The sequence below is a fragment of the Girardinichthys multiradiatus genome, chromosome 20 (assembly GCF_021462225.1).
Source record: "Girardinichthys multiradiatus isolate DD_20200921_A chromosome 20, DD_fGirMul_XY1, whole genome shotgun sequence".
Taxonomy (NCBI): domain Eukaryota; kingdom Metazoa; phylum Chordata; class Actinopteri; order Cyprinodontiformes; family Goodeidae; genus Girardinichthys; species Girardinichthys multiradiatus.
Window position 1 is genome coordinate 12,526,749 of NC_061812.1, and position 24,876 is coordinate 12,551,624.

The following is a 24,876-nucleotide window of genomic DNA, read 5'->3' on the forward strand; positions in this document are numbered from 1 at the left end:
TATGAGGACCGGTGCTGTTCCGGGCTGTCAGCACTTCAGTGCCTGAGTGTTTGCCATTGTGGTAACTTCTACAGGCCAGAAATAGTGGCATCTTTAAGAAAGAATAGCACTTACCTCCTTGTTGTGCTCCTTCCCAGGTGACTTCCTAGTCCTGGCTCAGTTCCCGTGTGATACCCTGACAAGGTTCAAGAATTCAAGTCTCCAAGAAATCTCTGTTGGATCAAACTCCAGCTGGCAGCCCAAGCTCCTCGACTCCAAGGACTCAAGCAAGCTCCACAGAGAAGCTTCCCCACCGAGCTCCAAGAATCCGCACCAGGTGCTGTCTCCCATTGTGTTGTCCTCCTGCATGGAGAAAGCGCTACTGTGAGCTCACCAAAACCTCCATCAGTGCCGTGTGCACTCACCTTGTATTACACTGATGATTAAGCAGCTACCCCTAAACCACGCTCCTTGACTCCGCATCATTCCCTCCCTGGCCTACCATCAAACCAACTTCCGTAAACATATTCATCAATAAAGATCCTCATCCTGCTTTTTATCCAGCCTTACCTGATCTCTTTCTCCATACAGTGTGGTGTTTCCAGTCCTGGGTCCAACTCCATATTTCATTCCTGCAAAAATAAACTTAAACTTTTTCTCTGCCTCTTGAGTGTTTCCCTGCATGTGGGTCAAATCTGTCAAAACCATGACACCATGATTAATTTATTGAATCCTAACTAGGCTAAACTAAAAGTTTCTAATATAAGGTCTGAATGTCAGGGAAATCATTGTGCGAAAGGGGAGAATGTGTTGTAACGTGCATAGAAAAAAAAACTTAAAACCAAAACGTTGCAGAATACCTGAAGAGGCGAACTTGCTAGGTTTTGACTTACTGAGTAAATCACCATTTCCCCATGTTTTCTGTTAATCAGAGCTCTACACAACTAATCTAAATTTCTCATCCTCCCACAAGAAACGCTACAAAGGGGTAACATTTGTGAACAAAGTAAGGTTAGTCATTGGTATTCATTGAGAATTCGTCAGAAATGCAAAAAGAGTTTTTCATGACAAAGAGGTTAGCTGATTTTTTTTTTTCATTCTTATAATTTTGAATTAATTCTAAATTATCAGTTTTAAAAAAGTTGCTTAGTTAAGGTTTTTCAAAATACTTGTCTCAAGAAAAAAACGATTGTTTCCACTGTTCTCATAAGATTGCTGCCTCACAGTCAGTGCTTTGGAAACATCTTGCACTGTAATCTCTAAGGCGTTTCGTGCCAAACTGGAAAAATTAAAGCAATAGCACATGCTAGAAGAGTTCCTTACCACCAGCACCCATAGAAAGTTGTTTTCCTGCCTGCACACAGATATGAGGATTTTCAGAAAAGGTTACTATTTCACTATTCAGGTAAACATGGATTCTGTCTTTCACAAGCAGCATGTTGTCCTAATCCTGTCAGTAAGGTGTTGAATGTATGAAAATAAGATCACATCAACAAAGAGTGAAAGCTGAGAACCACCCAGCAAACTGCTGCTTTGTCATCATGCAGACACGCCCGCACATCAATTCATTGTTGTGTAACTTTATAACCTTTTTCACATCATATTACAAGAAATGATCCATAGCTATGGTTAGATAAAGAAGCTGTGATGCGCCACCTGGAATGAAAGAGGGGACAGTACCTATGTTTCTTTTCAAATCCTTTGTTTTTACATTGAGGATTTGACCTATGAAAAATTAACCTTTGAAATTATCTGAATTTTCATGAACAAAATTAGTACTCTGGACTTTTAAGCTTGCTTTAGAGTATTGTTCCACCTCTCAGAAACAAAGAATGGAGATGAGTTTCATAGAACTGGGTCAAGTCAACTTCTAATAGTTTCATTTAGTTTAATAATTTTATTTTTACTGTGAGCACATTTTGCTCCACAATTTCCATTCCTGGACTGTGCTGCAATTATATAAAACATGATTTTATTATTTCTTTCTATGTCAATCTACGTTTTACTCTTGGCAGTATTGTTTAGCCCCAATTGGGTGGCCACTGCCACCACATTTTAGTGTCGGAAACCTTAGAGCCCCCACATATATCTCCAGATAAGGTGTGGTCTACATTCTCTAGGTTACAAAAAAAAAAAAAACTCACACACACGCCTGAGGCTTCCGTGGCCTCCTTCAAAATAAAAGCCCCAGGACACCCGATTCCCTTTATAAACAATTTAAATTTCTCCTAAACAGCAAATATAAATATAATCATGATCATTTTTAGAAACGCAGTCTTACATTTGAATTGCAGTATAGACTCCGCAACCGATTCACAAACAGGTTTACCTGAGGACCCGTGTTTTCTTTTTTAGTGTGGGATTAAACATGACAAGTAAAAAGCTATCTTCCCATAGAGGCTCTCTGCATTCAGTTTAGTTTTAGAGAACAGTCATAAATATTCGGTTGAATACTGCAACAATGATTATTTAACACAATGGTCTGGCTTTCGAAACAATTTATAAATATTTTAAAATGTCATTTTTATTTCCTGCAACAGTCTATTTACTTATACCCTAAATTAAGATACAAAAAACAAAAATAAATGTGAACTGAAACAGAAGAGCCTCAGCCTGCTGAGAGCATGAGGAAAGATCAGAAAACTGATCATGAGTTTATGACAACAAAACAATCACTCTAATGGAGGAAGAAAACAAAAAGAAAGACATGATTTTAAATATATATTTAAAGCGTCTGTTACAATGTTCAAAGATATGGCAAAAACAGGCTAAACGTGGAGACTAGGACACCACAGTCCTATTATTTTGAAGGCATTTCCGCATAAGTGGAAGTGCGTATATGGACAGGAAACAATCAAAAGGCATTTCCGCATAAGAATCTTCCAGTGGATGTGCGTATATGGACAGGAAACAATCAAAACAAGAAAACAAGATTGAAAAACACTGATAGAAAAAGGGGTGGAAAGCATCCAGTAGTAACAAGATGAACAGCGCAGGTAGGTTAATAATCATTTTACAGCTTGATGCATGTTTGCTGCAGTGCATTAAAAGACCAGGAGCTCATCTAAACGCCCTGCTTTTTATTTTTTCTTGAGATCAGGTTTCGGTTTATGTCGGAGGAAAACGGTAATTTAATCTTTATGAATTTGGTCAGCATTAGGTGATGATCTAATAAGAGACTGCGGGTGTACTTAGAATTTGTTCATTTATTTATTTGTCACTTTTTCATTTTTTTTTTCTTAAATGCTTTAACTTAGAAAAAGTAGACTCTCTGATATAACGAATATATTGTTTTTGATGTTGTTTTGGATATTTTAAAAAGATTCATAAAACATTTCATCCTAGTGTAACAGTTGTGTACCCGTCCCGTCATAAACACTCTCAAAGACCCAATAGGTTGGATGATGAGGTTTTTGTTTACTGCAAATTAGAGGGTGACACGGGAGTGGATTTTCTCTCCTGCCCCATCTCGCTCCCACAGAAAAATGTCTTGTCTCATCCCACTCCCAGGCCAGCATAACGAAAAAAATCCTGTCCCGTCCCACTCCTGTGCCACTCCCATTTTTGTTTTCTTCATTTAGTCTTTTGGCAATTTCTTTGTTTGAAGGACCAGTTAGGTCCCTGTTTTTAGCTGTAGTAAAGGCCAGTTAAAGTAAAACGAATAATAATGAAGAAATAATAAAATATTAAACAAGGAAACAGACCATGCCTATCTTAGTTGAATAAACAAAATGTACCTAGTTGTATTTTACTCATTTATTAAGTGATTGTTTCCTTTGAACAATGACATCACTTTTATGTTTCAAGTTGCTGGAACGAAAGAAAAATGCACCTAGTAAGAGAACTGTACTTGGTGAACAAAAGGACAAAAAGGCATTACCTTCATAATTTAGAAACTGTACCTCAATGATTCACAGCCCTGGTCCTCGGGGACCCCTTCCCTGCAAGTTTTAAATGTGTGTCTGCTCCAGAACACCTGATTCAAATTCTGACATGACCTCCTATACAGGCATCAAGAATGGAGGGTCAAACTGGACAAAATTAATACAATAAAATCATCATTAAATAAATAAATGTTGTGAATGTCCCATAAGTGAAGTAAATGTAACATGAAAGAAATGTAACATTAAATGTGCCATTAAATTAAAGGTACCATTTATTTATTTAATACATCATTAGAAACAATAAATGTACCATTATATCATGAAATGGACTATTATGCAATTAAATGTGCCACTGTATAATTTTAAAGACGACATGACGTAATTAGTGGTACACTTAATATTTAATGATGTATTAAATAAATTGTACATTTAATGGTACATTAAATTTTTTTCTATTTCACAACATATTTATTTAATATCTTCCCTTGATGAAGCCTTTCTATACGGAGCCTGCGAGGGGACAAGGGGGGATTTTTTTCTTTTTTGCTTTCTCACGCAATAGTCTTTGCGTTATTTCGCAATACTTTGTGGGATAGTTTCCAAACCAGATAACTGCAAAAATGAAACAGACACTACACCCGTTTTGAGATTTATTGAGTTTTATTTTGAAATCAGCCTTAAATAAAATTATCTTCAAATCAGACTAAAAGACAGTTTTTATCCACAAGCTGTCAAACAAACTACTGGACAATAATACTGCACGACACCACATCTGTGACACTTTGTTTGCTTATTACTGCTGCATGATGTGTACTTTTTTTTGTATGCCATTAGTGTTTTTGTTTTTATCGTGATTTGAACGGTTCTTCTTATCCTAAGCATTTAATCGCATTGTTTACTGCGCGTTAACCTGCATATGACAAATAAGACTTGACACATGTTGGTACTTTAGGTTTGACGAATGAAGAGAAGCAGGGCTGATTTAATCCAGAATCTGCCTTACAAGTGTCCCTTAATCACTGGTGAACTTGATTACGACTAAATACGTTTTACAAGCAGCAGACTGCGTGTTAACACCGCTACATTCAACTCTCCTGAAGTTCGGTAATATTTGCGACTTTCCTGTCAGCTCTATGAGTTTAATAGATAAGTCCTTATTTCTGACTTTACGTTACAAATCCAATTTTACCACGTCCAGTTCTCCACCTGCGTTTGCTACCTCCATTCTGAACGCAGGTGGAAAACATCGAGCAGAAGCACTGTTGGCTTGTGGGTCGTGTAGTTCGTTTGACTCGCATTATAGTATAGGCTTTTTGGAAAAAAGCTACACAATGGCGGCGTCGATCCAAGTTTTTTTTTCTTAAAGTTTATAACAAAGTCTCAGTTTTACATTTCCAAGGACAATTGATGCTAGTTTATTTTCCCTCCTGTTAGCTCCCGCTCCCGTTCATTTTTTATCCTGTACCAACCCAATCACGTGATCTTTACTGATGCTGTCTCCCATCCCGCGGGATTCCCGTGGGAATCCCGTGACCCGTGGGACTCCCAAAAACATGTCAGCCTCTACTGCAAATGAGTGGTTCAGAGCACAAACATGATGTGGTTAGCTCCTCTACTGGCATGGACATCACAGCAGGAAGTTAAACAGACTGTGCAGAATTTCCAGATCGTTCTTACAATGGTTTAAACAGTATTCCTTTTTGCATGTGTGATCGTATAGTGATTTTTACATTATAGTTTTACAATGAATTTATTACAATCTGTTTTTAACTCTGTTTTAACCTATTGCATCCTTTTTATAGTTTTTATATACGAAACAAGGTATTAGAAAATAATAAAATACAGACAGCAGTCGAAATGAATTATTAAACTGCTCTTCAGCACCCTCTGGTGGTACACAGGAAATACAGCAGGTCTCGTCATGAAATGGCGGCCGACAATCAATGTGCAATCCCATATATGAACTTGGGAACATCCCTGACTTAACTCAAAACATTTAGTATAACATAAGTACCTGCAAATGAGTGGTTCAGAGCACAAATAGGATGTGGTTAGCTCCTCTACTGGCATGGACATCTATGTAAAAGCAACACTGAATTTAGTATACCCTGAGCAACACATACATAACAAAAATACTATGGTGAAACTTGTCCAATGTTGCTGCACGACTGTTCATATTACAATAAATCTTGAGTTAACTTTTTAGTATACTTTATAGTACTTTTCTTGAAGAGAACCGGACTGCACAACTTACCACAGCAGGAAGTTAAACAGACTGTGGGGACATTTCTGGTTTCCTGTCACATTTATAGCCTACCAGTAGGGGGTGCTAAAAACCACCCATCACAGGACAACCATAACACCTATTTTAGCAGGAATTTCACTACAATAATTTAAGTATTTCTTATACCGGTTGCATACACCCCCTTGAAATCCTGCTAAATGTGAAGAGAATAATTCCTTAGACAAAAAAATCAAAACAAAAGGTGCATAGACTAAAGTAAAAAGCATACAAAACTGTGTAATAGCAGGAACAAAACTGTACACATACATCAGTTCAAAACTCTTCCAAAAGGGAGTATGTAGAGGAAGGAGGTGATCAAACTCCTAACTAAACACAGACTCAAAGGTGCCCATTACACCTATGAAATGTAGACACTGTTCCTGCAATCCCAAGAGTACTACTCAAGCACTTCAATGGTCAATGCTCTCATAACCGTGTTACTTACACCAAAAATGTGCTTGAAAAGAACTGAATCAGTGAACTAACTGACACGGTGGATACAGAAGCCTCATCTACTGCGTGGTCATTCATCTCACAAACAAGACGTCTGGGGGGTTTGATGAACCCACGATCCCTAAGGACACAACATTTAGGCTGTATACTAACAACCTGAGGCAAGGAGCCTGGAATGGAAGCGTCTGAACAGTCACTATCCGGAACATCTCTCACAGGGACGTCAACATCTAGGGGATTGTCAACAGGGAGGCTAAGTCCGTGAGGGTATTGTGAAGAGGGGACACGTCTGGACAGACAAAGCTGGAAGGTGCCACATCCGTGTCTGGAGGCAAAATGTCCTTGCGGTGCTGTGCATCTCCCCTGGGGTCCACAGTTGAGCGGGCAATATTGTGGATAGGGACTGGGCGACTGGTTGGACTGGGTGTAACGACTGTGAGGGGGTCAGACTGGGCAACACCAGATGCCCGATCAAGTGAGTCGTTATCTTCTGAATGCAGTCCATCATTGCCCGTCTGCATCAGCCAATTAACCGTACGGTCAACACTGTCCTCCACCACATCAGGTACATCAAGACATAGAACACCCCCATGAATAGCAGCATCACTGTCGGAGGGTACAGATTCAAGGTCCTCACCTCTGTCACAGGACAAGAAGTTAACAGAAAGTAACAGGTTCCTGTGGACGACTCTCTCTCTACCTGTTAGGATATCTTTTACTCTGGAGACATTGATGTCAGGCTTTACTGACATGACCTCATAAGGGGTAGACTCCCACTTGTCCGCAACCTTGCGTTTCCCTGGCACACCTCTGTTGGCAATCAGTACTCTGTCTCCAACAACGAGAGGTGAGCCACTGACCTTGCGGTTGTACAGCTTGGCGTGGCGAGTCTGTTCCCTGAGACTGTTCCTCTGCACAATCCGAGCAGCCTTATGTAGATCTTTCTTCAGGTGGGAAACAAAGTCCGAATAGTCGACAACAGCATCATTGGTGAGAGTATGCTGGAACATGACGTCGATGGGCAGACGAGGGATCCTTCCAAAGACAAGGTAGAATGGCGCAAACCCTGTCGTCTCATGCTCCGTGCAATTATAGCAGAAGGTGAGCAGCTGCAGCATTTGTGGCCATTTCGCTTTGGGCTGAGGGGGAAGGGACCTGATCATATCTCCCAGAGTCCTGTTGAATCGCTCTATGACACAATTTCCCATAGGGTGATAAGGGGTTGTATGGGATTTCTGCACCCCAGCCATCTCTAGAAGCTCCTTGATTAGCTTGCTCGCAAAGTTGGCCCCCTGGTGCACGGCTGTGGGGCTCAGGTATCTTTCCTACTTTGCAGCGCTGACAGGACCGAACATAGTTCATAACATCACGTCCCATGCCACTCCAGAAGAACCTTTGCCTCACAAGAGACACAGTACGTTGCTGCCCTTGATGACCTGCTGCATCATGGAGACCATGGAGAACTTTCTGCTTCATTGAGTCAGGCACTATGAACTGGAGGATCTTTTTGTTCCTATGGGGATCTTTCCTTGTCCTGTACAGCATGCCATTCTGTATGGTGAGTCTGGTCCAATGCTTCAGCAGCTCAATCACGCTCCGTGACTCAACAGCCCTTTCACGCTTGGTAGGTCTCCTGCGTCTCCGTACAAAGTACATGGCTTTGCTTATTGTGTCGTCAGCCTCCTGCCAACTGACAAGTTGGCTCTGTGGGAGTGCAGAGAACTGGTGTGCATCCATCAGAAGATTGGGCCCAACACCAGTTCCCATCACTTGGCTCACACCGCCACTGGATTGAGCATTGAGGATGGCAGCAACTTCCTCCGCAGCGACTGAACCCCTTGTGCATGGTGGAACTGTGTCTCGAAATGGCTCATTTGTTGTCTCATCACAATCATCCAAGACCACCTGACAGTTGTTGGACACTCTGAAGACATCCTGCACAAGCCTGTCGTTTATGCCATTGACCTGATCCAACAGCAAGGTATACGACTCATTCACAAGGCGATGACTCACACACGACTGGACGAATGGCTCATGGCTCAAAGCATCGGCAACGATGTTCTTTGGGCCAGGGATGTATTTTAAGTCAAAGTCGTATGCAGCGAGCTTTGCTACCCACCGCTGTTCACACGCATCAAGTCTGGGCTTGGTCAGAATGTATGTCAAGGGATTATTATCAGTCCATATGGTGAAGTGTCTGCCCCTTAACCAATGGCTGAACTTGTCACACACCGCCCATTTCAAGGCGAGAAATTCAAACCGGTGTGCAGGGTAGTTCAACTTGGAGCGTGAAAGGGTTCTACTCGCAAAGGCGATGGGCCTGGCTACTTTTCCACCAGGCGGCAGCTGTGACAGGACAGCTCCAATCCCATCAAAGGATGCGTCGACGGCCAGAATGAATGGGGCCTTGAAGTCCGGGTGGGCTAGAGTAACACTTGTCATGAGGTCATGTTTCAGTGTCTCAAAAGTGGTCTGGCAAGCGTCTGTCCAATCGGCAGGTGTCAGCTTTACTTGACCTCTCTTCTTGACAGATTTGCCACCCCTCTTAGGCTTTTGTTGAGCACCCAGACCAGCTGTGAGCTTAAAAAGCAGTTTTGCCTTTGCAGAGCATGCCTCGATTAAACTTTGATAGTACATTACCATGCCCAGATATGATCTAATTTTGCTAGGGCATGGCGTTTTCCCATCAGCCTCCATAAGGTCATTGACTTGGACGTCGTTCACGGCTCTAACTTTCTCAGGGTCTGTTTGGACACCATCAGCACTGATGACATGGCCAAGAAATTTCACATTCCGTCTGAGGAAAAAGCACTTCTTGGGTGCGAGTTTAAGATTGTGTTCTTTGAGGCGAGAGAAAACCATCTGTAGGCGACAGAGTGCAATTTCCTCCGTAGGTGCAAAAACCATCAGATCATTGAGGTAGCACAACAAGCTCGTGAAATTCTCGTCACCAAATATGGACATCATCATCCTCATGAATGTAGCCGGGCTATTGCACAGACCCTGAGGGAGGCGATTATATTCATGAAGTCCGAAGGGTGATGAGAACGCCATATATTTCTTGTCATCAGGGTCAAGGGGACATTATAAAAGCCCGATGTCAGGTCCATTGCGGAGAAGAACGCGTTACCACCGAGCGCAGCGAGAGCATCAGCCTGATGCGGCAGTGGGTAAGCATCCTTCACAGTTCTCGCGTTAAGCCATCTGAAGTCGGTGCAGACTCTGAGGTCTCCATTTGGTTTCCATACCAGGACGAGCGCAGATGCATACTCACTGTTTGACTTCTGGATAATGCCCCTCTCTTCCATCTCGTTCAGAGTCGTTCTTAGTTTATCATACTGGCTCGGTGGTATTCGTCTGTAGGGCAAACGGAACGGCTTATTGTCGACAAGGAGGATGCGATGAACAAACCCTTTAGCTTCCCCACAGTCCATTTTGTGTCGGGAGAAGATTGACTCATACTGCACAATGATGTCAAGGAGCTTGTCTCTCCACTGCTGCGACACATCACATGACTTCAGGTCAATGTCCTGCAGACCCAGAGCCTCCAGCGTACGAATCATGTCCTCCTCCAACCTTGACTGTACAGCTTCGCTCTATACACTCTGCAGGTTACACTCAACTTTGTCAGCTTTTGGCAGGTCCTCAACTGCAATACAAGGAGACACATCCGCTATCTTGGCATTCCTTCTCAGAACCACAACTCGGTCTGTAGGATTGATGATCCTAACAGGCACCCATCGATCTCCCCAAAGAGGAGTGACAACTCGTCCAACAAGGATCTGTTTTGGCTTTGCTGTAGACCGTGTTGGCTCAACAACCACTGTACTGCCCTCTGACATCACCGGTGACTCAGGTAACATGCCCCAGACAAGGTGCTCACTCTGTGGTTTCAGGGTCACACAACTCTTGACTTTCACTGTCTCCACCCTATCTGGAATATAATCACCCCTCCATGGCTCTGTGTTTGAAAGCAGTGACAGAAATTGGCAGTGGTCTGCGGTTCGGCCTCTGTTGGGTGAGGAAACTCGTCTCCAGTAGCTGTCAGTGCTCTTTAATTGGGTCAGAATGTGCTTGATGGCATTGCTGCCAAGGATAATCTGTTCTGTCTGGCCCGGAACAACCATCGTTGGAATAATTGTCCTGCATCCATAAACCGTGACATCAAGGTCATACATGTCTTTGGGGAAAACACGTTGTCCACCACAGCCTATAATGACATAATCGTCAGCCATATATCTTGTCATATCAGGGCACTGTTGTAAAAGGGACTCAGCAGAGGACTCACTCATTGTACAAGTCATCGACCCACTGTCTAACAGTGCTTTGAAGGTGGCGCCATTCTGTATAGACACAGGCGTATAGAACAGGCTGTTAGTTTCTGCTATTCTTTGGTATCCCTGAAATATCAGTCTCTTGGATGGGGTTAATGTATTACTGTACAACTCATAGAGGGACGCATTTTCCTGCATGTCTGGTGTCCCATCACTAGTGGGAGGCTTATTGGGTTCGTCTGCACTGTCCTCCCCTGTGTGCAGACCAGTCAGTTTTCCTGATGCCCTGGGGTAGCCCTTTTAGTTGGACAATCGTGGCGTGAATGACCTGGAGCATAGCACTTGAAACAAAGCCTATTTTCTCGGCAATGTGACAAAGCACTATGGTCGTCGCTTTGGCAAATAATGCATGGTTTACCAGTGAAACCGTCGATTTTGTCTACCGGTCGCCTGGGTGGAGCTCGCTTTCTCACTTGCGACTGGGCAGAGGCTCCACTCAGCAGAACCTTCTCTAACATAGACATAACCTCTGCCAGGGAGACATATTGTGGACTATGTTCTTAGGGGGGCTCCAGACCGCTAGGAGTAGGGACCGGGGTATAGCTCACCTCTGCTTTGTGCACAGTAATGTCCACCGTCTTCTCAGGTTGCACTGGGGAAGTTTCTTTACAGCTCTCCTCAGCATGGTACTTGTTCAGCACCTCCAGGACTTCACACGCTGACCACCTGTCAATAGTTTTGGATCTGAAAGTGAGAGCCAGGTCTTTACAGGGACAATTCCTAATAAACATACGAGTCACCTCCATCTCAGGGTTTTCAAATGATTTGCCCTGCTCTCTCAGGCAGTCAGAGGCAAGGTCAGATGCTCTGTTCAGTCTCAGCCAGTAGTCATAGGGGTCTTCCTGGTCTTTGGGCAAAGTTGAGTAAAAGTCGGCTAAGGGGACAGCAGAGTACTTAGTAGAGCTGAAGTGTTTCCTAAGGAGATTATAAATCATATCAGGGTGAGCATTGATGTCAGTGTTGCTATTTATAATACTAAACCTAACAACATCCTTTGCCTTACCCCTCAAATGCATAAGGATTTTCTCAGCCTGTTCTTCAACCTTCACTTCATTTTTCTTAATGAACGTTCTCATCTGATCTTCCCAGTCATGCACTGTAATTGAGTCTGAACTATTACCAGCAAAACATGGAGGTTCTTTGACCTTTCTCTGCATGACAACATGGACCTGGGATACATCAGACACATAACTGGACTGACTCACAGTGCTCGCTACAGTTTGTGTGGCTGTAGAACTGGGAGCAACCGTGTTGTGCGGCTGCATACGTGACATGATGCTGTCAGCCAACTGATGTCCTATTTCTTGGATAAGAGATCTCATCTGAGCAGCTACACACTCAGAACTGTTATTAGTAGGATTTGATGTAGGCGTGACATGAGGCATAGGAGTGCTGGCATGATGGTTAACAGGATTATGGACCCTGGTGCCAGGAATTTCATCTAGTGAGGGCATAACACCACTCAGAATAGGACTATCAACAGAAAAAGCAACGGGAGCGAGTAAGCCCCTGCCTCTACCAATACCAATGGGTGTGCTAAACCAAGAGGGATTACCATGAGTAGACATTGTTCAAATGTTTCAATAAAAGCATAGATATCGAAATCCAAAACACCAAGGAAAATAAAATCAATAGCTTGTCTGGTATATCATTGGTATGGCACACAAAAGTTCTCTGTGTCACTGAGAGACACTATTTAGCAATATTTGTACATTGCACCGTAATGATATCATGTCAGCTGTGAGCTCGAATCCACAAACACTGCAAACAAATGTTCTCAAGAAGCGATGTGGCAGACAGGACCGTCACAGGTTCGACGAGCTTGATTGAAGTCCAGGGTCACGGCACCAATGTAACAGTTGTGTACCCGTCCCGTCATAAACACTCTCAAAGACCAATAGGTTGGATGATGAGGTTTTTGTTTACTGCAAATGAGTGGTTCAGAGCACAAACATGATGTGGTTAGCTCCTCTACTGGCATGGACATCACAGCAGGAAGTTAAACAGACTGCAGAATTTCCAGATCGTTCTTACAATGGTTTAAACAGTATTCCTTTTTTCATGTGTGATCGTATAGTGATTTTTACGTTATAGTTTTACAGTGAATTTATTACAATCTGTTTTTAACTCTGTTTTAACCTATTACATCCTTTTTATAGTTTTTATATACGAAACAAGGTATTAGAAAATAATAAAATACAGACAGCAGTCGAAATGAATTATTAAACTGCTCTTCAGCACCCTCTGGTGGTACACAGGAAATACAGCAGGTCTCGTCATGAAATGGCGGCCGACAATCAATGTGCAATCCCATATATGAACTTGGGAACATCCCTGACTTAACTCAGAACATTTAGTATAACATAATTACCTGCAAATGAGTGGTTCAGAGCACAAATAGGATGTGGTTAGCTCCTCTACTGGCATGGACATCTATGTAAAAGCAACACTGAATTTAGAATACCCTGAGCAACACATACATAACAAAAATACTATGGTGAAACTTGTCCAATGTTGCTGCACGACTGTTCATATTACAATAAATCTTGAGTTAACTTTTTAGTATACTTTATAGTACTTTTCTTGAAGAGAACCGGACTGCACAACTTACCACAGCAGGAAGTTAAACAGACTGTGGGGAAATTTCCGGTTTCCTGTCACATTTATAGCCTACCAGTAGGGGGTGCTAAAAACCACCCATCACAGGACAACCATAACACCTATTTTAGCAGGAATTTCACTACAATAATTTAAGTATTTCTTATACCCGTTACACTAGACATGATCCACTCTTTGGGACTTTAATCAGTTACACCCTTGGATTGTCCAAGTGCCTAGTGCTGTCAAGATACTGAGCCTTTGATGAAAACCAGCCTGACAAACAAGTTTCTGCAAATGCTTTGCCTATCTACTGCTAAAATACTGTTTCTGTGGCTAGCCAATGTTTTTTTGTTGTTGTTTGTTTTCTTTTTTCCGCGTAATTCTATTGACTAAAAGTGATAAACTGGCGCCCTGAATAGTCAGTGCTGTCAAAGTTCACCTGATAAAGAATCCAACATGTTTGTCAGTGAAGGATGTAGACCAGTGTAGCCTACTGACTGTGGCATGTGATTGACCACATTTTTAGTAGTTGCTGACATATAACTTAAACAATATAGGAATTGATAGTAATTGTGAAACTCGGGAAGGAAGAAGTTGAGAAGTAGAAATCAGATTTCCGTTATAAAACCAGGATTAAAATGCAAACATATGAGTATCATGTATAAAACCGTTTTTAACTTGTTGCTGGATCAAAATATTTTGTTAATGTTTTTATCTTCAATTTAATTCAATTCAAAATACTTTGTTAATCCCGAAGGGAAATTAAATGTTGTTGTAGCTCATATTATGAAGGTTTCTTCAAAGAACCGTTGTAGACTCTGATGGCTGTGGGCAGAAAGGATCTCCTGTAGCGCTCCGTCTTACAGCAGATATGAAGAAGCCTCTGACTGAAGACACTGTTGTTGTAGGACAGTCTCATGAAGAGGTTGCTCAGGGTTCTCCATAATATTTTTTATTTTATGAAAAATCCAGGGGCTGCATGGTGGCGCAGTTGGTAGCACTGTTGCCTTACAGCAAGAAGGTCCTGGGTTCGATTCCCGGCCTGGGGTCTTTCTGCATGGAGTTTGCATGTTCTCCCTGTGCATGCGTGGGTTCTCACCAGGTACTCCGGCTTCCTCCCACAGTCCAAAGACATGCCTGTTAGGTTAATTGGTCACTCTAAATTGACCTTAGGTGTATGAATGAGTGTGTGCATGGTTGTTTGTGTGTTGCCCTGCGATGGACTGGCGATCTGTCCAGGGTGTACCCTGCCTCTCGCCCATAGACTGCTGGAGATAGGCACCAGCTCCCCCGCGACCCACTATGGAATAAGCGGTAGAAAATGACTGACTGAAAAATCCTTCTTTGAACAATGATCTCCAGAGGTTCCAGAGGAGTCCCCAGAACAGAGCCAGCCTTCTTTATCAGCTTGTTGAGCTTGTTCAAGTCCTTGGCTCTGATGCTGCTTCCCCAGCAGATGATGGCAGAAGAGATCACACTCTCCACAACAGACTTACAGAAGATATGCTGCATATTGCTGCAAACACCGAAAGACTTAAGCTTCCTCAAGAAGTACAGTCTGCTCCTTCCCTTCTTGTAGAGCAACAGTTTCATAGTTGCATCTCCACTCCAGTCTGTTGTCCAGGTGAACACTGAGGTATTTATTCTCCTCATATCTCCACTTTGTCTCCAATGATGGAAATAGTATTTGACCTATTCCTCTTTCTCTTAAAATCTACAATCCATTTTTTGTTATCTTGAACTATTTTTTGTCATTTTTGATTATCTTAGTCAGGGATGATCTTATTTTTATAGTTTTAAATGTGAAAAAAGAATCAAATCAAATAAAAGAAATACTGATCTGTTTTTGACCACAAACATGTTTGTGTTTTAGTTTAAATATTTAATATTTTAAAACATTTGTTTCTTTTTTTGTGTTTTTCCATTACTGGTTTCTGATTAGAACATCCAGTTGAAAAAATATTGATGGCCCACCAAGACTGAGGGACTTTCTGTTTGAGGGCTGATTGAGTCACACTAAAACAAATCAGACATATTAATTGCTGCTTTTTTATTTTAATTGTTAAATAATTCATTGTCTGAATTACAGGAACAAGTCATAAACTGTCAGTTTACTGGAGGTGGAGATGGATAACTGTGAACTAAATCTCCTTAAACCAGTGGGAGCAAAGTGTTCCTAAGAAACTGTTGGCATCTGTCCAAGACTTTGCAGTGACTGGCCTTTCTTTCTCTGAAATTCCAAGCTTTTCAAACCTGACTTACTGTAATAGCTGCGGGGGCGGTGGGAGGCAAGTCGAAGCAATTATGTGTACATGCCGTTGCCCTACCATCTTTGTAGCCCTTCTTCACCCCTCTAACAGTTGTCGGATAACGTGGCATTGCTAAATGGAATCCAAACCACAGGACTGAGGTTTTACAAAAAAAGACTAAAAGTGGTCTGGTTGACATGTTAGATTTGTTAAATAGTCCAATATTAACAAGTCTTCCAAAGCAGAGAAAGAGTAGCCTTAGTAAAACATTGTTTTACTGTAACTTAAAAGTAAAATGAAAGCTACCCACCGACAAAATCCAAACTTCTCCGGCTGATTTTTATTTTCCAGGGAAATTTCCAATTTAATGCACTTAATTTTTACCTCCAAACATTATGCAATGGTAGTTTTAGTTATGGTTTTCAGATGTACATGGTCCTAAAACAGCAAAACTCTATGCACATGAAACAAGAGTGTTATACCCTGCAAGCTGGTGCATGTTTTATTTTTAGACATGGACACTGTTTCCTTTCAAGAACCACGCCAGAGTTATAATTAATAACATAAGCAGTTTTTATTCATTACTTGATTTAAAAAATAAAAATAAATGCATCAAAATATGATCTGGATGTGTTATTATTTTGTGTTGAATGTATATGAACACAAACATTTCTTGGACATGGTAAATGAACTTTGAGTTGCATTATACAATCAATTAAAAAGCACCTGTCATTCACTAAGATCTCATTGTTTATCCTGCTAAACAAAACGAGTCAATCCCAGAAACTACATTAATATACAGCCAGTCAATAAACTCCAATTAATTATTTAGTAGATTCATTTTTTTCCCTGTCTTTTGTATTAGTAATTAGTTGCCAAGGAAACCTAGTTGATGATTCTACACTCTCTATTAGGCTTAAAATATATTACACTTCTGTGATCTGTCCCAACTCATCTGCAGAAACATGGCAGCCTCTAAAGATGGGTAGCTGGGCATCTAAAAGCACTAGTGATAAGTTTACTTAGGTTTGAGTTCCACCTCTTTGTGGTCTGTGGGTGAAAATGAGTAGTGAAGCAGCATTCAAATCCCTTGCCAAGTCTAAACATGTTCCAAGGTATAAGTTCTGACATAAAGAACCAGGTGTGAGTGAATATAGCACTAGTTCAAAGAAGTTCCAAGAAATAAACATGGCAATAGTTCAACTGTTTCTGTTGTTTTTTTCAGCTGTGTATCCACCTCTCTATGCCCCTGTAGCCAATCCATTCTCAAACATACCTGGCTATGAGGGAATTGGAGGAGGTAAGAAGAGTCTGACTTATTTAACTGCATTTGCAGTGTATTGGCAGCTAATTTCCCATCACTGTTGCAGGTGGTTTCCTGCCTCCCCCCATACCGTTACAGCCAGTAGCTCCACCCCAACCTGGTCCCACTCCTGAGGAATGGAAGTAAGACCTCGCACCACTGAGCAGTAACAGTCAGCAAATCACCTGTTGGTCTGTGTCTGCATCCAGAAAATATTCGTATCATAGATTTGTCGGTGTGTATTTGTGTTTTGTTTTTTTTTAGCATCCCCGCCCTGTCCGAGGACGCCGCTCGTGAGGCATTTAAGGACTATGTCCAATCTCACTGCTGCTACAGTTCAGGCCCAGCCAATGAAGGTGTTATCACCAGCATAGAGTCGCATAACACATACAGGGTGAGTGCATTTCACATTATTTCTAAGACTTGTACACTTTGGCATTTACTGCAATATCTGTTACTGAGCATTGATTCAGTTAGCTGCCCTGATTAAATGTGCAAACAATCAATTCTAGGGTTTTTAACAGCAGAACTTCAATTCCAATACCACTTGAACCACCAGAGGGATTCATTTTGAATCTTTTATCTCCTATTTTAGAGGAGCCTTAACAATGACAAACATGGTATTTTGAAAACATACAGTTATATTTTCACTTGGCATAATCATTTAGCATGTTATTATTTAGTATTTATGCACATTAACCAGTTCTTAACATTACCAGTCTTTCTCCCCCCACCTCCAACCCAACCCGACGCTCTCTAGCACCCCCCAGGTTAGGAATCACATATTCAGTTTGATTTTAGTCTTTTTTTCTGGATCACTGATTTAATTAAAGTTGAATTCCTCCAGGCACAACTCGAATTTGCAATCATGTTTGAGAGCAGTCCCAAAACGTCCTAAATGTTATTTTTTTATTATTTATGCACATCATTCCAGCATCTATATCAGTCAAACCACAGCTTATAGTTAGAGGCCCACCACAATATGACAGGATAATACTTAATAGCCTACTGTGTTTCTCTGTCCAATCGGTTTCCTGGAGGTGATTATAACTAATCCTGTCAAAGCAGTGAAATCGCTATTATGAATAAATTTTTATTTGGATTTATTATTTGGTCAAACCAAAACAGCAAAAACTGTTTTTACCAAAACAAGACAAATCACTGTTTAATGTTTTGATACACTTGCAACTGTAAATGTACAGTATTTGTTTTTCTATGTCCCATAGGGTATTTTTTTAACACATTAGCTTGATTATCAACACAGAATATTGGTGTAAAATAAGTTGTCTGTCCTGTAGTTGCGTCTGGAGACGTTCACAGAGCGCAGATCAACTGAAATGGCTGAGAAACCGTACGAAGGTAAGAGCCCAGTCCTCAAGTCTGCGCAACCCAGTCTTCCTCCTAAATTATGAGAACATTGCTGGCTTAGTTTGTGTTAAACTAAATGTTACCTGAATAAAGTCTTTAAGAAATATATTTTTGTTTATTTACAGAAAAGTGGTGACAACACCTCATTGTTATTGACTTTTATAATAACCACCTTATTTACCATATTTTTAACTACTATTAAAAGATAAAATGAAATAAACTACACAAAGGTCAGTTTCTATATTTCCTATTTTAGAGGTTGTTACTTTGATTCCTGTAAATTTAGACATCTGCTTTTGTAAAAAAATAAAATAATTGGGAAAAAAGTCGGTTTCTTTGTTCCTTTGTTGTGTAGTAAATGTTTACGCTTAAACTGTAATACATTATCATTTGAATAAAAGCTATTCATCATGTTTTGTAAAATCAAGTATACAAAGAAAAAAGGTTATTTTATTTTTGTTGGAATAATTTAGAAGTTAAACATCTATTTAAAAGCAAAAAACTGCAACTTTTCAGACATTTGCATATTCATGAACTGAATGAGAGTTTTCTGCAACTGTTTTTTTAACAGGAGAAACAGCTGACTTCTATGCTCAGCCTGCCCCCAGACCCTGGGATGTCGAGGTCAAGACCCCCAACCTCTTCACTAAACATACTGAGGAGATCCGTGTGCCCTACACCTCCTCCATCAAGGTGATTTTCTTTTTTATAAGGGACAATAGCCCCATAGCCAGGTTCTGCTGTTGATTTGTGACTTTTTCTTACTTTATTGTTGTGCTTCCAAGTGCAAATTTAATCTGAAGCATTATGGTTTTGAACATATACATTATAGTAATTCAAACTGACTTTCAAACACAATGCAAAATCATTAAGCTATGTGACATCAAGCTTTCCTGGGAGCAAATCAGCTGATATCAAGTTGGGTTACAGGCTACAGCTGGAGAACAGTGTTCACATGTGATAGTACTTTGCCACAGCTAAGATTTCTTTAAAATAATTTACATAAGAAAGTCCATGTACAGGTTTTTGGTCCCCATATTAAGACTGGCAGTCCCTGTTTATAAGTGGCTTCATGATATTATTTTGTAAGGCTTGAAATGTTCTATTTGTCAATGAATAAAGCTACTGATAAATACTTTTAGGAGAATCCAAAAAGAGTCTAGAGGCGCCTACAGCCGCTGATGTCCCCATCAAAGCGGTCTTGTTATTCTTTTCTTGGGGGGGGGAAAAAAAATCATATTTCTGACAAAAGTCTTTCCAGTTTTACTTTCGTCATTAGTTTCTGTTATTGACTCCTTCTGTGTAGTTTTGATATCTAATTGACCATTGGACCAAACAGTGTACATTTCTTTGTGGAGTCTAAGACATGTTCCATGAGACCCACATAACCTTCAAAGATTGTTTTTGTTCTGGTTGCATTAGGGTTGGATGTAAAAATTACAGTTAAGCCCAAAATAATTCATAGCCCTGGCAGATTTGGATCTAAAAGTATTTTTATTCAACCCAATAAGTTTGTTTCTGCAAGGTAATGACACAAGCATCTTCCATAAGATTATAAAACATGAAAAAGGAGTATATATGTTCTATTAACTGCATGTTGTAATCATTGTGCTTATTAATTTAATTTATCTCTTACATATTATCTTAGTAAGTGTGCTTGTGCGAGATCTGACAAGGTCGAACTAGAAAAATATGCATTTCCTGCGAAAATGCAGTGTGAATGTTGTAAGCTGAATTTTTTAGCTGAAAGCTGGCAGAAACGAGCTAAAATTGACTGCAGATAATCTGCTGAAATGTAATGAATTAGAAGAAAACAGAAATTCTAAACTCCTGTTGAAAGCTGGCAGAAAGTGGTTAAGGTTGACAGCAGAATATCAGCTGAAATCTGATAAATTAGTAGAAATAGCAGAAACAGCAAAGTAAAAGTGCCATCTGATCTGTTTAAGCAGGAAGACTATCAGGTATAAAACACCGTAACAAGGTGAAGTTACCTCAAAACTACTTGAAATAGTTGTTGAAATACAAGAACTGACAAAAAAAAGCAGGAAAGAGCTTCCCATAGATGAGCTGAAAAAGCATAGACTGAAGCAAAAATATAGCCTAAGAAGTTGAAGTCAGTGCTAAAATATATAAAAAATGACAGAAAATTCAGAAAAAAAATGAACTAACAACAAAAACGCAGAAGAAACACAAAAACAAACAAGAAATTGCCTAAAAAAGGCAAAAATGCAAAGAGAGGAGAAAGAGAAGCTAAAATGCTAACATTAGCATATTGGCTATCACTAGCATGAAGGCTGATATTAATTTACCCCATCTACTATGCAAAAACAATGTCTAAGCTAAAATTAGCTAAAATGGTAATGCTTACTACAGCCTGTATTCAAAAGTCTATGAAATTGCCCTTTAAAATGATTCACTCTTGTTCAGGTGTTGGAACAGCAGTAGAAGCTGTTTAAGTTGCTGACATCAAATCGTCGCTGTTTTGATGCTCCACTGGGACCTACGAAGATGGTCTTATTATCGTAAGTCACAGAGTAGTGGTTTCATTCTGGTTCTCATAGAGATTGGAACTGATTCTGATGGGAGCTGGTTCCTGATTCTGATAGAGGGTTCCTCCTTGATCTGGTGAAGATTTGTACCTGGTTCTGATAGAGTTTGGACCTGTTTCTGATAGATGCTTGTACATGGTTCTGGTGTAGATTTGTTCAAGGTTCTTATGGAGATTTTTGCCAGGTTCTGGTGGAGTTGAGACATGGTTTTGATTAAGGTTTCTTCCTGGTTCTGATGAAGATTTTTACAAGGTTCTGATGGATGTTTCTTCCTGGTTCTGATGGATGTCTCTTCCTGGTTCTGATGGAGATTTCTTCCTGGTTCCGATAGAGTTTGGATCTGGTTCTGATGGATGTTTATACCTGGCTCTGATGAAAAATTTTAGAAGGTTCTTAAACAGATTTTTTTGTGGTTTCGATGGAGCTTTTTTCCAGGTTCTGATGGGGTTTGGATGTGGTTCTTATACGGGTTTTTTCCTGATCCTGGTGGAGTTTGGATCTGGTTCTGATGGAGATCTGTATCTGGTTCTGGTGGAAGTCTGTATCTGGTTCTGATGGATGTTTCTCCTTGGCTCTGATAGAGTTTGGACCTGGTTCTGATACAGATTTGTACCTGGTTCTGATACAGGTTTGTACCTGGTTCTGATGGAGATTTGTTCCAGGTTTGGATGGATGTTGGACCTGGTTCTGATGGATGTTTCTTTCTGGTCCTGATAGAGTTTGGACCTGGTTCTGATAGTGGGTTCCTAACTGGTCCTCATGGAAAATTCCTCTTGGTTCTGATGGAGTTTTCGTCTGGTTCTAATGGAGATTTGTTCCTGGTTCTGATGCCTCTTGGTTCTGATGGAGTTTGGGTCTGGTTCTGATGGAGATTTGTTCCTGGTTCTGATGGAGTTTGGACCTGGTTCTGATGGAGGGTTCCTAAGTGGTTCTGATGAAGAATTCATCTTGGTTCTGATGGAGTTTGGTTCTGGTTCTGATGAATGTTGGACCTGATTCTGAGAGAAGGGTTGTCCTGATTCTTAAGGAGATTTGGACCTGGTTCTGGTGGAGTTTTCTTTCTGGTTCTAATAGGTTTGACCTGGTTCTGATAGACCTTGGACCTGGTTCACATGGAGGTTTGTACATGGTTCTGATCAAGATTTGTACCAGGTTCTGATGGATTTTGGACCTGGTTCTCATAGAAGGTTCCTCCTGGTTCTGAAAGCGATTTGGACCTGGTTCTCATAGAAGGTTCCTCCTGGTTCTGAAAGCGATTTGGAGCTGGTTTTGATGGATGTTTCTTTTTGGTTCTGATAGAGTTTGGACCTGGTTCTGATAGAGGTTTCATTCTGGTTCTGACTGAGTTTGGACCTGGTTCTGATACCTTCAGCATTCACACTATAAACAAGAGGGCCACTTATAGGTCGTGGCTTTAAATTATGGCCAGCATTCTAAGAGTGGGTGCTTCTAAAAGGTTATATAGTTATTTTTAACTCCTGTTTGTTTGTAGGAATGTAACACCTGCCACGGCGTAGGGACAGTGTCCTGCAGAGACTGCGAAGGAAAAGGATATGTAAGAAAACCCTTTCAATTTATGTCCGTAATAATAGTTTTGAGTTTGTGAAATTACTTGAATTGGCGGGTAGTTAAGCAAAGAAATTAGTCAGGCCCAAAGCACTGCGTTTGTAGCTCATATTTCATTTTTTGTCTCTAGAAACCGTGCAATTGCTGCAATGGCTCTGGTAAGAAGGAGGATGGAAACTGCAGTGACTGTAATGGAACAGGAAAGGACAGGTAATCGGACTCAATAAGCTGTGCTGCTGCAAATATGCAACTGAGCCAAATGGAGTGCTCAGTTTGCAGGTGGCATTACGAACTTGGGATGATCCTAAAACACAGAAAAAGCCTGCTAATTTTGGTTTTTTTAAAAATGAGACAAAAGACACAAAATATTAATATCTATAAGCCAGTTATTTCCTATAAAACATGAACAAATAGTTTCTCATTACAAAGCTCATCCTAAGATAAAAAAAAGTTTTCCAATGAGAACTGCTTGCCTTCCAAAACATTTGTATTAAAAGTACACCTACAAACTGTAAAAATGAACCATTAAAAGGAAATAAAGATATGATGGCAAGACATTCTGATATAATAAACCTCTTCATATAACTGTCAAAACAAATATTTAAAGAAAACTCCTTATATTGCTTGGCTCTGTCTAGGCAACCAAGACGCCTAAATAAAGATGGCGGATAAGGTGTCCGCTTCTCTGTCTAATGAACCTGGTTATAAAGGTTTTTTGAATACTTCAAAAGTTAAAGTTTTTTTTTTTTAAAGAAAGGATGTACGTCGTTACACAATACAGCAGCTAGTTTTGTAAGGTCAGTCAGTCATTTTCTACTGCTTATTCCATAGTGGGTCGCGGGGGTTTTGTAAGGTTTTGTTGGGAAACAGCAGGACATTGCAGCACATGCATGATGACCAGCTCTGAAGAGAAGACACCCACGAGCAACTAATGAGCAGAAAAAAAAGACAAATCTGCTGAATGGATTCTGTGAAGCTAGACTGCCTGCTATGTTTTCCCCTGAATAAGCTTTTATGCAAACATTTAGACACACGTTTCATTGAATAACACTGTGCCTGCTTGTATTTTTGTACAGACAAATCAATGTTAATTCATCCTGTTTTACAATAATCTGGCTTTTTTTTATTTATAAAGCTATAAATATTAAGGGTTTCCTATTATTTATTTTTGTCTTGCTGAAGGAGGCATTTATACATCTTTGATTCTATTTTAATGTGTGCTATGCAATAAATGCAAAGGTTTATTGTAAAAAAAAGTAAAATAAAATAGCTCTTTTGAAGAAAAATTAGTTGTTTAAATTAGTCAAGAAATTGATCAACAGATTAATCAGGAAAAAAATGTTTTAGTGGCAGCTCTAATATATAATATTTAGCTATTTTTATTTTTTGACACACAGATACACATTAGGAAAGTGTAATATGTGCAAAGCTATAGATTAGTTTGAAAGTAAATGCTGAAATCCTAATTCAAGGTTACAGTTCGTCTTGCTTTTGCTTTCTGTTATTGCTTTCTGTTACTTAAAAAATAAGTGATTGGTTATTGATCGGTTCTGATACTGGCCTTTCAAATAAATTGGCATGAGTGTTTAAATTATCCTGATAGCATTGAGAGCAAAAGTTAAGACATTCTTTCTTCCAGTGATGATAAATACTTCAGATCGGAGAGAAGAGTTCAGAGCAAAGTTTTACATGTAACAAATATGACAATTTCTCATGATTTTGTGCTCAGAAATTGATGTTTTTTTTAAATACTCATGAAATGGGCTAAAAACAAATGCTGCTGCATTTAATTTAAAGTTTAGAATGAGCATCATCATTGGGCTCAAAACGAGAGAATCTGTGGTGAGAAATTAATGAAATCAGCATAGTATTCAATTATTCTTTTGACTTTTGATTACTCAAGTTTTGAAAAAATGTGGGCATAAAAGTCATCAATATAACCACTCATTAATAATTAGTGTGTCACACTTCTGACTGAGTTCATTTTTATTTTGTGAAGGTGTTCAAAGTGCAACGCTCAGGGAAAAACTAAATGTGAAACCTGTAATGGACGAAAACAACTGCTGACCTTCATAAAACTCAAAGTGGAATGGTAAGTGTTCATAGAGGACCATAGTTGTACCAGGAAAGGATTTGTGTCCCTTGTGTTTCTACATAAGTATTCTACGATGTTCAAATATTTTAACTACTATCCATCCATCCATCCATCCATTCATTTTCTATAGCCACTTCTTCCATACAGGGTCATGGGGGAGCTCATCTCCAGCGGTCTACTGGCGAGAGGCAGGGTACACCCTGGACAGGTC

The 24,876-nt window shown here is 40.2% G+C and overlaps 1 protein-coding gene across 1 annotated transcript in view; it reads left to right on the forward strand.

Annotated features, from left to right (window-relative positions):
* The first annotated feature begins 2,832 nt into the window (after positions 1 to 2,832).
* LOC124856838 (protein SSUH2 homolog) overlaps positions 2,833 to 24,876 on the forward strand; it is a 37,447-nt gene continuing 15,403 nt past the window's right edge. The window contains exons 1-9 of the mRNA XM_047347728.1: positions 2,833 to 2,975; positions 17,010 to 17,084; positions 17,155 to 17,230; positions 17,352 to 17,481; positions 18,386 to 18,446; positions 19,027 to 19,148; positions 22,497 to 22,559; positions 22,701 to 22,780; positions 24,570 to 24,662. Of these exons, the coding sequence (XP_047203684.1) occupies positions 2,963 to 2,975; positions 17,010 to 17,084; positions 17,155 to 17,230; positions 17,352 to 17,481; positions 18,386 to 18,446; positions 19,027 to 19,148; positions 22,497 to 22,559; positions 22,701 to 22,780; positions 24,570 to 24,662 (713 nt within the window). The 5' untranslated portion in view covers positions 2,833 to 2,962. The remainder of the gene's footprint in view (positions 2,976 to 17,009; positions 17,085 to 17,154; positions 17,231 to 17,351; positions 17,482 to 18,385; positions 18,447 to 19,026; positions 19,149 to 22,496; positions 22,560 to 22,700; positions 22,781 to 24,569; positions 24,663 to 24,876) is intronic.